Source organism: Lacerta agilis, chromosome 8, assembly GCF_009819535.1.
Source record: "Lacerta agilis isolate rLacAgi1 chromosome 8, rLacAgi1.pri, whole genome shotgun sequence".
Taxonomy (NCBI): Eukaryota; Metazoa; Chordata; class Lepidosauria; order Squamata; family Lacertidae; genus Lacerta; species Lacerta agilis.
This window is the reverse complement of record NC_046319.1, coordinates 54,208,563-54,224,949: the sequence shown is the minus strand read 5'-3', so window position 1 is coordinate 54,224,949 and position 16,387 is coordinate 54,208,563. Positions and strand designations below refer to the sequence as shown.

Below are 16,387 nucleotides of genomic sequence, written 5' to 3'. Positions count from 1 at the left end.
GGGTGGGGAACGTGACAAGAAATTTTCCGCACCGGGTACCACCTAGCCTTGCTACGCCTCTGATTGGGACAGGCATTGGTTTAAACCATGGGACCTGCTGCTGCCATTTCTCATTTGGCCCTTTGGAATATGCGGGTGTTTTGCTTTCTCCCCCTTCAGAAGAAGGATGTCAGGATGCTGCGCTTCATCCAGGAGGTGAACACCACCACCCGCTCGTGCTCCCTCTGGGACCTGGAGGAGGACACCGAGTACATTGTGCACGTCCAGTCCATCAGCATCCAAGGCCAGAGTCCAGCCAGCGAACCAGTCCACTTCAAGACCCCCCGGGAAGCGGAGAAACTGGCTTCCAAAAACAAAGGCAAGTCAGGAGGATGCTGTGGGCCCCGGGAGGTGGGAGACAAACGGCACTGTTTGCAGGAGGGCAGCGAAGTGGAGCTGCAAGAAGTGGCAAAGGGACCCCACTGAGCCACTGCTGTCAGCTGGGATGGAGTACCAGAAGAAGGTGAGAGTCAGCAGGAGATAATTCTCATTTTGTGCACCCTGCCTCTTCCAGGGGGAGGCTGTCCGCTGCTGTGGCACCTTCCTCCAGGCCCTCTAGCTGGTCAGATGAACACCCTTCTTTCAGCACAGCTGGGAAGTGGGAGCAAGCAGCTTGAAGGCCTAAACTGGGGCTGTGCAACATTTGCTGCTGCTGCTGCCAACACCTCTGCCAAAGAGGAAATGTATCAGCCCTGCCTTGCGACCTGCCAGGTGCACGATACACCCCTTGGGTTACTGGGCCTTTTCAAGCACCTGTCCAGCTGGAACAAAAGGCGAATCTGCTGCGTGCGTATTGAGGGGGAGGGTCTGTATTGTGTGGGTTTGTGCAAAAGGGCTAGGGAGGTATACATCCACATCAGGCACCACAGACAACAGCCTTTCCAGGTTTGCAAAGATCAGTTTGGTGCCTGGGATAATAGCAAGGAGCAACAGAAAAGTGTGTGGGGTGGGGTGAGGGGGTGACAACTGACCTAGCATCCAGCAAGGCAGAAGGGAGTAGAAGTTGCTCATCACTCAAGTGTGAGAAAACCTTGAACATTCTGAAATCCTCTGGGTTGTACCCAGATAAGGCTTACTCAGTGCAGACCTAGTATGACTGACGTTAGGGCTAGTACGTTCAAGGGGCCTACTCTGAGTAAGGACAGGATGACCACTTGCACATCACCCCAAAAGAGGACACAGATCTGCTTTTGTTTGTTTATACACATGTAGAAATAATAACTATGAATTAAATAAGTGCAAACAAAATAGAAAATTCTTTCCAGTAGCACCTTAGAGACCAACTGAGTTTGTTCTTGGTATGAGCTTTCGTGTGCATGCACACTTCTTCTTTCTTTCGTGCATGCACACGAAAGCTCATACCAAGAACAAACTCAGTTGGTCTCTAAGGTGCTACTGGAAAGAATTTTCTATTTTGTTTTGACTATGGCAGACCAGCACGGCTACCCACCTGTAACTAAATAAGTGCAGCACATCTTCTCATAGCTGGGGAGACCTTGACCAGGTTCCTTGTTGGTGAGGGAGGGGCTGGGGGTGCCATGGTTTGTTTCTCCAAGCTGAGAGGTGTCTATCTAAAAAGCCTCTGCAATGTCACAGGATGCTGCTGCCTGGGGCTGATGGAAGGTGTGATCCAAATTGCCTGGACGCCACCAGGTTGGTGAAGGCTGCTAACAGAGGCACTGAGGTACATTGGGGCAGCCACATGGTCCTCACACCTAGGGATACCTTGCATACTTGAAAGCCGTGCTTCACAAAGTCAACTCTTTGCCCAATTCTTTGCTTAGGGTAACAAAAATCTGTGAGGGTAGGTTTGGAATGGAGCTAAGGTCCGCCTGCCATATCTCTTTCTTTCTCTTTCTTTCTCTCTCTCTCTTCCCCCATCCTGTGCAGATGAGGTGACGATGAAGGAGATGGGAGAGAAAAACCAGCAGCTGCGAGCCGGGGAGATCCTCATCATTGTTGTGGTCTTGTTCATGTGGGCAGGTCAGTAGGAGTCCCCTAAATGCATGCAAAATAAATGCATGCATTGGGGTTTTTGGACAGAGAATTTTGTGCACACAAAAAGACCCTGAAGACATGTGCACAGGTGGACATAACTGGGCAGTCGTTTTCAAAATATATCCCCGCCTGTGTGCATTGGATGCTTTAAAAAGCACAAGAGGAGAGGCTGCTGCCCCAATTACGTTTGCAGTCTAATAATGAACACAGATCAGACAGCAGAGGAAAGAGGGCAGAGGGATGGATGAATGAGGAAGAATATGCAGTTATTTGGGTTACATGCATAGCTGTCAACTTTTCCCTTTTCTTGCGAGAAATCCTATTTGGAATAAGGGAATTTCCCTTTTTAAAAATGGGAAAAGTTGACAGCTATGGTTACATGTGCTTGGGTGTGACTATAATCAAGTATGGAGATTATTAGAATTTTACCAACTTTAGCCCAGCTTGCACACATTCTGTTGTGTTTCCAGTGTGCTCTTATCCAGCTTGTTTCCTGGGGTGGACCTAAACACCGGGGGTGGGGGTGGGGGATGCTATATGGAAAATTGTGTTTTAAAATTTCCTGCTCTCTGTCACCATCTGGTGCACATTCAAATAGCTGTTTCTTTAGCTGAGAAACAGCTGAGTCCCTGGGGAGTGGGACTTGTGAGGAACTGAAATAACTTCACAAAAGCCACTCGCCTCCCTGGATAGTCCCCAGTGCCACAAGACTCTTTTACCTTTATTTATCCCATCAGAGGCTTGCAAATTGCCAACCAGTCAAGATTTCTCACTATTTGCCTTCTCTGAAATTCTGAAGAAGTCTAAACAGACAAATCAAGTGTAAATTGCCACCCTTTGTCTGCATTACAAACCACTCCTGTTTCTTTGTGTTATTAGTGTTTTTTACTAGAGTGCCTGTTTAACTACACCCTGTTAAAATGACAGAATTGTTAAAATAATAAATGGCCTGAAGCATTATTAGAGCATAAACCAGCAGGATGGCAGTAAGCCCCAATCCTCTTAAAATCTACTACCAGGAATTTAGGGGGAGGGCAGGCGTGGAGAGACAAAAAGGAAACTTTCCTGTAAGCAAAACTGCTCCCTCTGTGATAGAATCATAGAAAAGTAGATATTGGTATGTGACCAGATTATGAGGAAACAAGGATCCACACCGTACATTCAAAGCACATTCAACACACATGTAAAACACAGAACATCCCGCAAAGAACCCTGGGAATTTGATAAGGGTACTGGGAATCCACGCTTCCCAGGTTTGAGGAAAGCGACGTGCTTTAAATGTGTGTTGAATATAATTTGTGTTGAATCTAAAGTCTGCTTTTGGAATTAAGATTAACCTGCAATACTGGGCTTTTCTTTTTAGACTTCTTAAGAGATGTCATAAGGAAAGACTGCATATGGAAAAGTTAGAGGGGCAACTCCCCACCATCCCATAATGGTTGCTGTTCTGTCAAAATAAATAAAAGTGTGCTAGTTATAGTCTCCATAAATATTCAAGCCCCTTCTGCTATAATTCTGCAAGTTTGCCAGCGGGTTGTTGCCAGTGTGAGTCATTTGTAAAAACAGAAGGCTTGGACGTGCCTTGAACTCATATCCTCACATTATTACCCTCTATAAACCCAGATGTGCGGTGTAGGTGAGGAAAGCCTGTACTTTCTGCACATGCCCAGAGACTCCTGTTCTTTATTGTCTCTCTTCTTCCATCCGTATCGACTGCTCTGTATATTTAGGTGTATTTGCACATATTGACAAATAATTCCTAGAGTCAATGCAGAGTAGTGTCTAAGGCCGTTTCCCATACAGTCACTGTTTACAGGTGGGATTCAGTCACATCAGGCTGCACAATTAAAACTGACCTGGAGCTCTTGAGAAACAAAACCTCCCTTCCACCTGGAAAGATTGGACTTTTTGGGATAAGGAACATGATAGGGGAATGCACTAGAAAGAGGAGGATAACAAGATGGATTATCATTCAATAGCTGCTGCCGCCTAATCTCACTGTGCACAAACCAGGCTGAATGCTCATTAAACAGGCGGCATGGAACCGACTTAAGGGGGTGTGCGATAAGCCCCCAGTTTATTTTTTTTATTTTTATTTTTTAAATTAAAATAGCTTTATTTAATTTCAGACTTCTAAAATACAACCATATCAAATCAACCAATAGAAACAAATAAACAAACAACCCCCCCCAAAAAAACATATAATCTAAACATTTGTTGTTCAGTCGTTCAGTCGTGTCCGACTCTTTGTGACCCCATGGACCAGAGCACGCCAGGCACGCCTATCCTTCACTGCCTCTCGCAGTTTGGCCAAACTCATGTTAGTAGCTTCGAGAACACTGTCCAACCATCTCATCCTCTGTCGTCCCCTTCTCCTTGTGCCCTCCATCTTTCTGTCTTTTCTAGGGAGTCTTCTCTTCTCATGAGGTGGCCAAAGTACTGGAGCCTCAACTTCAGGATCTGTTCTAATCTAAACATAATAATCCACAAAAATTAATATTTGAAAAAGCAAAACACACAGAAAAAAGCAAAGAATTATAAATAACAATTAAAAATTGACTTCCAATTGTCTGTATATCGCTTCCCTTAGTAGTGAAACAAAACTTGCTATACCTTATACATTGATTGAAAAATATATAACTAAATAAATAGCTCACATTTTAATATAAATAAAATAAATATAAGCCCCCAGTTTAAATACTGCCTTGGCCATGAACAAATTTGGTAGCCTCAGGCATCTCTCACACTCTCTCAACATCAGCCCACCTTCCTTCTGTAGAATGGGCATAAATATAAGCAGTGCTTTCCTGCAGGGGATACTAAAGGGTGCCAGCACGTCTTTCCATTGTTGTTAAAAAGTGTGATACTTACTGTAACCACTTCATGGTGAGTACAGCCACCTATTTTTCTAGAGGGAAAGTGCTGAATATCAGTCTGTTTTACCTCCTCAGCCAAAAATAAATAAATGTTCCCTGAGCAAAACAGCTTACAAAGATCAATAATAAAAGGCCATTTATTATTATTATTATTATTATTATTATTATTATTATTATTATTATTACATTTCTATCCCACGTTTTCCTCCAAGGAGCTCAAGGTGGTGGTGTCCATGGTTCTCCCCCCTCCTCATTTAATTCCTACAACAACTTTGTGAGGTAGGTTAGGCCAAGAGGTGGTAGCCAGCCCAAGGTCCCCAGTGAGCTTCATGGCCGAGTGGGGATTTGAACCCTGGCCTTCTGGGTCCTAGTCTGACACTCATGTGCAGCCCCAGTCTCCAAGCAGCAAGAGACTCCAGGGGTGCTTGCACTTACCCAGGGTTCAGTACCTTGCAATGAAGATCATTGGAGACTGCAGTGTCTTTAGGATATATGGTTTTATTTACATATCTATTTACACACACATATATACAACCTGAGTACAGGATGAAGGGGCCCAAAGCATTAACACTTCCACAGATCTTGCCTCTCCTTTACCGGTAGGTTTCCAGGGAAGCCCCAAGCCACAGCTTTGGGTTCAGCACAGAGCAAGACAAGCCGCTCTGTCCAGCTTCCAGCCCAGCCAAACTCACCCCCACACAGCCCTGCTTGGCCTATTGATCTCCATCCTAGGATGACCCTGGCATCCAACCAGGAGAGGTGGGGAAAGGCCCACCCATTTGTTTCTATGACAAGGGAGCTCGCTCTTTTCATATGCAAATGCAGGGTACTTAGCTGAGAAGCTAAGGCCATTACACTGACAAAGGGACTGGTCTGACCAGTCCAGCAAGCTTCCTCCTATAGCTTCCACCCCCACCCCAAATAAAAGGACTTTTGCAGTAAGGAAAGTGATGAGGAAATGTGCTGGAAAGTGTGGAATAACAATTGCTTGTTGTGTTCTTGTATACCCTTCCCACAAATGGCTCACTAAATAATGGATATCGCGAAACCTACTTGCCTACAAGTCAGGAGGCTCGATAATGTTGGTTTTGGGTAGGAGTCAGTCTGGGTGGTAGACACGCAGTAGGTCCCTTCAGATCTGTGATCTTGTGTACGAGAGGCTAAAATCTATAAGAGGAAACCCGTCAGACCAGTTTGTTTGTCAAGATGATGGCCTTGGCTGCTCAGCCAAGTGCCCATCTTCTATATCTCAACAACGAGCTCTGTTGCCATGGAGACAAGTGGGTGGGCTTTTTCCTCCCTCACTGGGCTGGATGTCACATCACCCTAGGATGAAAGGGGTAGGGTTGCACGTAACAATAAATTGTTCAGGTCAGTAAGGTACTCCAATGTGATTATTTTCAACATCTCCCCAGTATTGCAGAGGTTGAGGCCAAGAGAGAGGAAGAGGTGTTTGGACCCACAGTGAGTGCTCTCACTCCCCGTTGTAGTACAGCAGCACAGATCCCTGCTAGCTTCACCTGTCCCTGGCATTTTGAAAACAAGCTCTGAAGTGGCTCCTCTTCATACCGCTTCTGCATTGCCTTCTCCTGCCAGCTGGGACTTGCCAAGCACGAGCTAATGCAAAAGGCAGCTCAGGATTGTTTGCTTTCTGCGCTCAGCCCCCCAGCTCCATCGACAGCTGCTTTTGCCCCTTCTGCAGTATGAAACATTTATGAAAAGCAGAAACACTCTGCCAGGGAGGTTTGCAATTGCTTTCGCTGGAAGCGCGGGGGAAGGAGGGCCGTTTCAGGTGAAACAAGCAGGCCAGCAAATCAATGAGACAGCAAACTGGTTAATTTACATCCTTCTCTGGGGACGAATCTTGCCTCTCCCTTCCTACTCTCCAGCTTCCTGGCCAAAGGACTTTCTGGTTTCTTTTAGACAAGATGTGCACAGAGGGGTACAAAACAAAGCTGTTGAACAGCCAGCCCTACAGAAGTAGCTTTGCAAGCTGACGAGTGCTCATTCTGCAATAACTTATTAATTGCTTTAATTGTTGAGAGCTTAGGCAGAAGGAACAAATCTAAGGTTCCCCCTTCCATTCCTATCAGCCTTCCACTTATTTGGTATTACAGGGGTTTCCGAATGAGATGGTCTGGCTTCCAGGCTGGCTCGCCATCACTTCAATCCATAGCTGACAGGCGTCTGCATGAATTTCATGGGAGGGAACATGCTTATTGGAATGGAATACTTCCCTGGATAGCTCAGCTGGTAGAACACGAGACTCTTAATCTCAGGGTTTGGGGTTTGAGCAAAAAAAAAATATTCCTGCATTGCAGGGGGTTGGACCAGATGACCCTTGTGGTCCCTTCCAACGTTAGGATTCTCTGATTCTCTGAACACAATGCTCCACTTTTGCAGGGATGGTTTGAGCTGATCCTACACAATCTTGGTGCAACCTGGTCTTGGACTGCGGCTCCCATCAGTCCTAGCATCATGTGACACCTGTTGAATCTGATGCGAATTGTAGGCCAGAACCTCTGACCTGATGCAGCAGGGTGGGGAAGGCTGTTCTATCCCCTGAACTGAGTTGCAGGGCTGATGATTTGGCCATGTTAATCTCTCCAAAAAAAGCCTTCCTCAAAGAGGAGAACCAGCACCAAGGCCTCAGTTGCAAGCACAAGCCAGCATTTCCTTTTGAATCCAGTCTTTACCAAGAGTGTAGAAACGTGTCCTCTTTTCGGAGCGTGTTACAGGGGCAGAGATGGGTCCTTTCATTTCCACTGCTGCCCCTTCCTGCTACAGCCGTCACATCGTGTTTGCAACGCGCAAGCAGAAAGCCTGCCAATTCAAGCACACTAAGGCACGGAGGCTGTTGTGGGAAATGCTGCCACCCCCCTTCATTTGTCACCGGTGCCCAGCCTGGATTCTGAGACGAAGGAATTTTCCACTGTCCTCCTCTTCCCCACCACCCTTGCGTGTGTGCCCTGCCAAACAGACACCTGATTTTTGCTTGCCAGCAGACAGGGCTGCCTTCCAGCCCCTTCACGCAAGTGACGCTCCAAAACTACTTTGCTTAAAACAGCATTGTGTAACCGTTGAGGTCAGCCAGCCCACCCTCTGACTTGCAACCTGAAATTATTCCTCCGGTGCATATATGTATAGCAGGTAGGCAGTGGACTACAACTCCCATCATCCCCAGACAGCATGGCCTATAGTCAGGGGTGGCTGGGAGGGCACCATATTGGCTACTGCTAGTCTATCCCGATGGGCAACTCACTGGTGCAAGCTGAGCAACTATAGATATTAGCTATTTGGAGAGCCTTTGCTGTATTATCCTTGTGGCCATGAAGCCTCTGGTGCTATTGGTTGAGCTGCTGTGACGCCATGGAACGTTCATATTTGCTGTGTTTTGGTTGCTTTTAATCTGCCAATAATTAACTTTATCAGAAATGTTGACAGAACCCTAAAGACTCCACAAAACAGCCAGAGATAGAGGGAGTGAATAATTTCCCTCATATTCACTCCCTCTAATGCGGTTGATATTTTATAACACTTCCGTCACCATCATGCCTGTCCCAGTTAATTCTGTTTTCAGTTGACGAAGAGGAATAATGTTTGTTTCTTCAGTTGTGATATAAAAATATGTACAAATGCCAATAATAGACCTTGACAGAATAACACCAAAGAGACAGCCTGAGAAGGTCTGAAGCAGCCTTCGCCAACCTTGTACCCCCCCCCCCCACCCAATGGTTTGGACTACAATCCCCTTCAGCCCCAGCATCATATGGCTGTGCTGCTGTGGCTGTTGGGAGTTGTAGTTCAAAACATCTGGTGGGCACCAGGTTGGGGAAGATTGGCCTACATTTTCAACGAGGAGACAACTAAGGAATGACATGGAACATTCTGCACAAATACAGTTCCATGTAGTTAAGCTTCATGTTGGATTGGGGTGAGATGGGAGCTGGCAGGCTCTATCTTTTATTTCCAGCTGCACTCACTTCCTTGCAGACCTTGGCCTGGTTAAGGGAGCTGAGTCAGCCACAGCTCCTTGGGCAGGGCCCCAGGCGGTTCACGGTTCGCTGCAGGAACAAATGGTGTTCAGGAGATACTCCTGGTTGCCCTTCTGGAAGGCAGAGGGACCTGTGATGCTTTTTCTCCCCCTCAGGGGTGATCGCCCTGTTCTGCAGGCAGTACGACATCATCAAAGACAACGAACCAAATAACAACAAGGAGAAAGCCAAGAGCACCTCAGAAAACAGCACCCCCGAACACCAGAGTGGGGGCCTCCTGCGTAGCAAGGTGAGATGGGCCAAGAATTGGGGAGGGAGAGGCAAGGCAACCAACCTCTCTGAAAGTGGCCTTTGCTTTGACTGGAGCTGAAAATCCATGTTCTGCCTCTGAACACATAGCATGGCAGCCTCACAAATACTCTGGTGGCTGCCAAGGTCCCATGTGCCTCCTGGCTTTTTGTTTTTTTTTTTAATTGAGTTTAAAGTTTTTCTTTTAAATTGAGATGTATGCACCTTGGGATGTCTGCTTCCTGCTTTTTTTTGGTCTCTGTTTAATTTGCTTGGGGCGGTAGTGGCACTATGTGAGATCTCAATATCTTGCGAGATTTCAGTGAGATCTCTCAAGATCTTTCTAGAAATCGACACCGATGTTGGCAGAGGTGGTGGAGCGAGCAGTGTGCCCGCAGGGGTTTCTGCCACCTGAGGTGGCTGCTTCACCCTGCCTCATGGGTGGGCTGGACCAAAATCATAGCTAAACCTCACCAAGCAGTGATCCACCCATAACAACCAGGTGATAACCAACCCCCCCCCCAAAAAAAACCACCCCGCTGGATCCTTCTCCATCTCTCTAAAGTAAAAACCAGATCTAGAGTATGACTTGCAATGTGTGTCAAGTGCATGATGTGTTGAGACAGCCCCCTGGTTGTCGCAGCAGCCATCAAGTCCTGAGCTAGCCCAGACAAGGCAGTATTGACATGGATATTGAAGACCCCCAAAGCTAGTGCCCTGGGATTCTCTACAGCACACCAGAGACCACCTCTGGCAGCTCAGTCAGGGAGGCAGTTGGGCGGACACCAACAAGACCACTGTTCTATCCCTGCAGCCCAACACAATACACAAACCCTCACATCCAGCTCCCAGGTGGACTGGCCAATACGTGCCAAGTCAGTTGTCTCAGTTCGGTGCTTCTGTAGCTACTGCCCAGAACACTGGAAGGGTTGACATTTCCCTGAGCAATCAGTTCAAAGGCTGCTGGCACCATTTCCATTTTATTTCTGGAAGGAACAGAGCTAGAGAGATACTCAGGTTTTCAAAAGCAGAAAGCGAGACTCAAGGAAGGAGCTTGGAATATCCACCAGGTAGGGTGGGGGGTGCTGTCAAAGGCCAATGCCAACTAAGGGTTAGGGTTTGCCTGTAATGGACCAGACTTCATAAAATCTTCTTCTCCTCTACTAATCGTGATGATGCTTCCAGCTTCCCTGTGCCGTAGCCATTTGCCCTTGCCAGTCATGACCCTGCCTGCACCAACTTTCGACAAACCTCCTTCATGTTCTGCTAACTCTGCTGTTGAAGGAATTATTCATGCCACAGCGACGGTCTCTTCAGTAGCAGAAAAAGTCACTTAAGGACACATAAGGCCCCCCCACCATGTTGGAAAACCTTAGTGTGTTAATCAAAGGGACACTGACAATTGCACAACTCCAGGTGTTTCCAAAGGAAGTCAGAAAGGGAGATACTTTTCTCATGGCTTCACTTAGTCTTTCTGGTCTGGTGCTAAAATGCCGAATCAAGAGGTTTTTTTAAATTGATTGCATTTTGCTTTGGCTTGACTGTATGTTGTAAAGCTGCCCTGGGAAAGAAAAATCTTCAGAACAGGATGGTATAAATCTATTAACAAATAACACTTATCAGTCTTTGGAAGAGTCTCTCTCTCTCTCTCTCTCTCTCTCTCTCTCTCTCTCTCTCTCTCTCTCTCTCTCTCTCACACACACACACACACACACACACACCCGAGAAATAGGGGAAATGCTCCTTCAAAATGGTGCCTGCTGAGATGCATGCAACATCCCAAAACAAAAGAAACACTTTTTCTTCAGAATTGTAGTTATTAATTATAGTGGCCTTCCCCAGTTAATTTTGGACTACAACTTCCATCAGAATTGCTGGAAGGCACCAGGTTGGCAAACACTGATTTATACAGATTTAGTGTGAAAGGTGGGTTGATTGCTTATTCCCTGTAGCAAGGAAGTACCTCCTCTTAGTTCAGAGCTACAGGAGATTCCTCCTTGGCCTCTTCCATCTTTGTTCCCTGGCTACACACCCTCTCCGCTCCCCCTTTCCTTGTTCATGAGCTGCTGTAGCTGCCAAAGAGAGATGCCCCTGGGATTTTTGCAGTGATGCCTCCCCACCAGAAAACTGTCAGAGGCGGTAATGCAACAAGGTGTCTAATGTTGGCATTTCTTGAACTCGGGGGTTTTCCAAATGCAAGCCTTCCATGGATCCTGCGAGTCTTTTCAACATAACCGTGACTGACTCCAGGCCCCTTAGATTTCTCCTTTGCTCTGTAGGACTAAAATGGAAGTGAAACACACACTATCTGTTTAATCCTAGCTTCACCTCCAGGCCTCAGACTCCATTTCCCCCTGGGTATATTGACTTCACATTCCTGAGTATCTTATATTTCTCTCTTTCTTTCTCTCTCTCTCCCCTCTAGTTTCCAAAAAACAAGCCCTCAGTGAATATCATTGAAGCATGACAGCCTGATGGATGGACTCCGTTTCTCCTTCTCTGTCTCTTTCCCTCCCTCCCTCCAAGATTTGGCAACTGGGGAAGTGAAAGGTTTTTTAGAGCTGTTTGGAAAGAGTTCTGTCCAGCTGCTGCAGGATGTAGGCACAAGCCTCTCCTTCCATACCCTGGAGGAAAAAAACCAACAAACCCATCTCCATTTGGGATAGAAAAGAAACTCTGTAATGTACTGAGCTACAGCAGACTTTGAACTAGGCTGTATCCCACACACCAACAAATGGGCATTTGCTGGTGGAGCTAGGAGAAGCGTCATCTTTCACCTTGACCGTCTGTCTCTGTCTTGTCCTGAAACATTCGTCTCTTGGGAAATGCTCCAGCTCATTCCTGGTTTGCTTTCTTCTTACCACAGCTCAGTTTTTCAGTAGGAAATGCTATCCTGGATTCCAGACACGACTGCCTCCATGATCTCCTCTTCGTGACAATGCTGGAGAACGCTCTGTCCCCTCTGACCACAGACCAAACCAATGACTTTGGCTAGAAATCCCACGCAGACGTCTTGCCATTTGTGCTTTAAGTAGAAACAACTGTTTGCAGGCATTCAATTTTGTGTCTTTAATACAGCCTCTGGCAATCTGGTGCCTACCAGCTGTTTTGGACTACAAGTCCCATCAGTCCCAGCTGGCCAACAAAGTGAGCTGTCGTTCCAAACAGTTGGTGGGCATTAGGTTGGCGAAGGCTGCTTTAAACAAAGAGACAAAGAAACCAGAAGCACACATTTTTCCACCTGGACTCTCAGGACTCCGCTAGCTGCTTATTATAAGTTATTTTGAGCAGTTGTGAGTTTCTTATTTCCCCCCAAGTTTTGGTGTATATTTAATGTTGTTTCTCCAACTGGATAACCAACAGAGAATGCAAAAAACAACAACAACAACAACAAACCCCTAACCCCAAATCTTCCAGTTCTGTAGAACAGCAAAGAGATCTGGCGAAGACTTATAGACAAGAATGGTGGAAACATCTGGTGTTTTTCTCCCAGGGTGAGCCCCATTTAGGCTGCAAACTTGTTCTGGTTTTATTCCACTTTATTGTCATGGCTTTTCCAAAGAATCCTGGGAATAGTAGTTTGGTGAGGGGCTGGAGATTATAGAAATCAAGAAGAACCTTGCTGAGCCAGGCCTAAGGTGTGGTCTTGGGGTGGGGAACCTGTGGCCCTCTAGATGCTACTGACTACAACTCCCACTATTCCTGACAGATGGGCTGGCTGGCTGCAGGGGCTGATTGGATCTGCCATCAGCCAACAGGTCCCACGTCCCTGGGCTATGTAGTTGGGAATTCACTTTCCAGTTGTGGGCAGCCCGGAGCTGATTAAGAAGCCCACAAGCAGGGCACAACTGTGGTGGTCGCCCTCCTCTTTTGCTGGCCCCTTATAGCTAGTCCTGCCTGTGGGCATGGGGGGATTGATTTTATGCCTGTAAAGCTAATCACCACTGACAGCTTGGCCCCTCCATGGATTCCCCCAGTCCTTAACTAAGGTGATGAAAGCTGGTGACCACCATTAACAGATGCCTGGAGTGAATTATCTGCTGTGTGAAGAAGCCCTGCTTTCTTTCCCCTCTGCTAAAATCACTCTCACTTTTATTGGATGACCGTCTGGTTTTATTGCAGGGGATTATCTGTTGCCGATGCCAAGGCCCATCATCACCAAAATTGATAGATGCCAACTACGATTCCCAGGGGTTCCCTGAAAAGCAGGAAATGGCTGTGAAACCTGTTGTAATCTGTACTTCGGATCTGCGCGTATCAAACCATTTCTTCTTAGCCGGGTCTGATGTAATCCGCCCACAGTGTGCCAAAGCAGCTACACTTTGATCCTTGAAAACAAACAAACACACCAATTTAATTCGCATTGTGCCAAGATTGCTTGATGCAAAGTCAAGCACCTTTGTCTAGGGGAGCCTCGTACCAACACGGAATGGCTGCTCTGCAAGTCATCCCAGAAACTTTGTCAGCGCAGGGGTGGAATTGGGGCTCTCAATTTTCAGTGGCACCCTGTGCAATGCTAAAATTTGGCACCCCCTGCATCTTGCACTCATTTCTACGGTACTGTTGTGGCATCCCTTGAAGTGCAGTGCCCAGGGCGACTGTACCGCTTGTCAGTGCATGAGAGGCCACGGAGGCAGGAGCTCCTTTTAGACAGGAGCTGAAATTGGTTGGAGAGGGAAAAACTCTATGTAGAAACTCACTCCAACTGGCCAGAAAAAGCTCAAGGTGGTTCATCCTCCTTTATGGATGCTGTTAGATTTAGGGGGTGGGCTGTGGTTGTTTTTAAGGGGGCTGTAAATTATGAATTTTGTCGTTACTTAGCATCACTGCCTTATTGTGTCTTATCAACGAGACTTACTTTTTAAAATCCCTTTAAAATGTCTTCTACAAAATCAAAATGTGAGAATCATCAATTTGGTTCAATTACTTGAACCTGACCTTTCCTTTCTCAGAGCAGTATTTTGGCCTCACAACAACCCTGTTGTGAGGTAGGTTAAGCTGTGACTCACCCAAGGCCTGAAAGTATCCTTCATTGCTGAGCAAGGATTTGAATGTGATATGCGCCAGGAATATGTGCATGATCGATCCATGTAGCAGGGGGAGCTAGACTAAAAAACCAGGCACAGTTCTTGTGTGTAGGAAGCCATATGAATTCACCAACTGGAATTTCAAAAAACTTGCCTCATTTTGAATTGGAACTCTGACCCCAAACCCATCTTATGTGCTGTAGGGTAGTCATCTCACCCACAATATAATAAGGGCAAGGCATATCCTAGATTCCTTTTTCCATCATTTCTTTCTTGCTCCTAGGGTTAATCAAATTGCCAGATTCCTGCCTTGGTCTTTCCCGACAGAAAGGTGGGAGAAGTGGTGGACAATTTTCTGCAATAATAAGCTTTTCATGGTTGAAAGTGGACAGATCTGTGCATGTGGCAATGGTGTGGAAGGTGCTAAGGGAGGAGCAGGAGGAAGATTCCCCTGTTGTGCTTCAGTATTAAGCCCTCTGCATGTTGCTCCAGGAAGCCTTGCATCCACGCTGGGAGAAGAGATGGGCTTCTGATTGCTCCATCAAAATGCCAAGTTGGCTTGGTCTGAGGTTTAATTCCTCCTCTGTTGAGCTCAATAACTGGCCTATCAGGGGAGTTTGGTTCAGTTCCACAGTTGGCCTGGTTCACACATAACACTAAGCCACAATTTATTAAACTATACATTATTAACCATGGTTTTTGACTGACCAATCTAATCTTGCCAAGCAGCTTAATGTTGGTCAACTACCAGCAAACCATGCTTGTTGGCTTACAAACCTTGAATAAGTTTAACCATGGCTTTGGTGTTATGTGCACACCCAGGGCCCGTCCTTAAGCATGGTTTGGTTTGCCCCATCACTCAGACATGTGGCAAGCTACAAAGGTGTGAGGCAAGAGCAGGTGGAAAACATACTAAACTTTGAAGAAACAAATTGTGGTTTGGAGTATCATCTGTGGGACAACTCACAGTTAATGATGGATTAGTGTTGTATGTGCAAACTAGCCGGGAGGGAGGGAGAAGGGCTTGTATGCATAGTGATTACAAGACAGAGCTGTGACCACAGGTTGGGATGCCACTTTCTTTCCTGGCCCTGCTCCTGTGCATGTAACAATAACCCTACCCCCCCCCCACTCTGCGTACCAAAATTAATAAGGGATGTATTATTTCTTGGCACATTGATAAAGCCATGGAATCAGTTCCACTTTAGGCTAAACGCCTGCATGTCAGGCTCAAGGCACAGGAGACAAGGAAGAAGGAAGGAAGGAAGGAAGACAAAGGAGTCAGGCAGACTCAGATCTCTGCTTCAGATTTTTCTTCAGTCACAAGCTCTGTGTCTGGCCTGAACAAGACACTAGCAGCTAGCTCACTATCCTTCCCCTCAACCTCTAATTGGTTGCATAGGGATAATACTGGCCTTTTAGTGGAGGATAAATCGGGAATCCCCATGTTGAGACTGTGTGCATCACTTAATGCGTGTTTGTCAGGGGAAAGAGAGAGAGGCTGTTCTGCTCATACCCTGCTTTTGGGCTTCTCAGGGGCTTTTTGCTGGCTCATTGTGAGAGATAGGCTGCTGTCCTGGGTGGACCCACCTTGGAACCACCCAGCAAGGCTCTTCAAGCCTACCTTGTAGGGTTGCTGTAAGGACTGTGGAGATAACAAGTCTGACAAAGTGCTTTGGTCACTGTAAAGCATGATATCAATGCTAGGTAGTGTTCCTAGAGATGGTGTCTCCATGATGACATCATGACCGCCTCCTTTTTTGCATTGCTGTGTTTTTCCTGCTTTCAGGCCCTCCTCAGTCCCCCTCATCTCTGCCTTCATTGAGCTCAGGAAGGGCCTGCTCATCTGCAGGTGGAGAAGTCTAGTTGCTTCAGTTTCTGTCATGGTGTTAATGTGCCTCTTCAAAATTGTGTCTCTTCTCATCGGTGACTAAGTCAGCGTCTGCTCTAAAGCTTTCAACATCCACGCAAAGCCACTTGCAACCAGCCCCTCCCATCAACTTCCACACAAGGTGCCGGCAGATGGCATCCCGCACCACCCTGGTGCTCTCCAGAGGTTTTGGACTACAATTGCCATCATGCTGGCCGTAGAGTGCTGAGGATGCTGGGGACACATCTGGGCTGACAGGGGCTAATGGGAGTTGTTGTCCAGAACCACCTAATT

The 16,387-nt window shown here is 46.7% G+C and overlaps 1 protein-coding gene across 1 annotated transcript in view; it reads left to right on the top strand.

Annotated features, from left to right (window-relative positions):
- Positions 1 to 12,909, top strand: part of FNDC5 (fibronectin type III domain containing 5) — a 31,937-nt gene extending 19,028 nt beyond the window's left edge. The window contains exons 3-6 of the mRNA XM_033157565.1: positions 160 to 358; positions 1,930 to 2,022; positions 9,064 to 9,197; positions 11,622 to 12,909. Coding sequence (XP_033013456.1) covers positions 160 to 358; positions 1,930 to 2,022; positions 9,064 to 9,197; positions 11,622 to 11,663 — 468 coding nt within the window. The 3' untranslated portion in view covers positions 11,664 to 12,909. The remainder of the gene's footprint in view (positions 1 to 159; positions 359 to 1,929; positions 2,023 to 9,063; positions 9,198 to 11,621) is intronic.
- Positions 12,910 to 16,387: the final 3,478 nt, after the last annotated feature.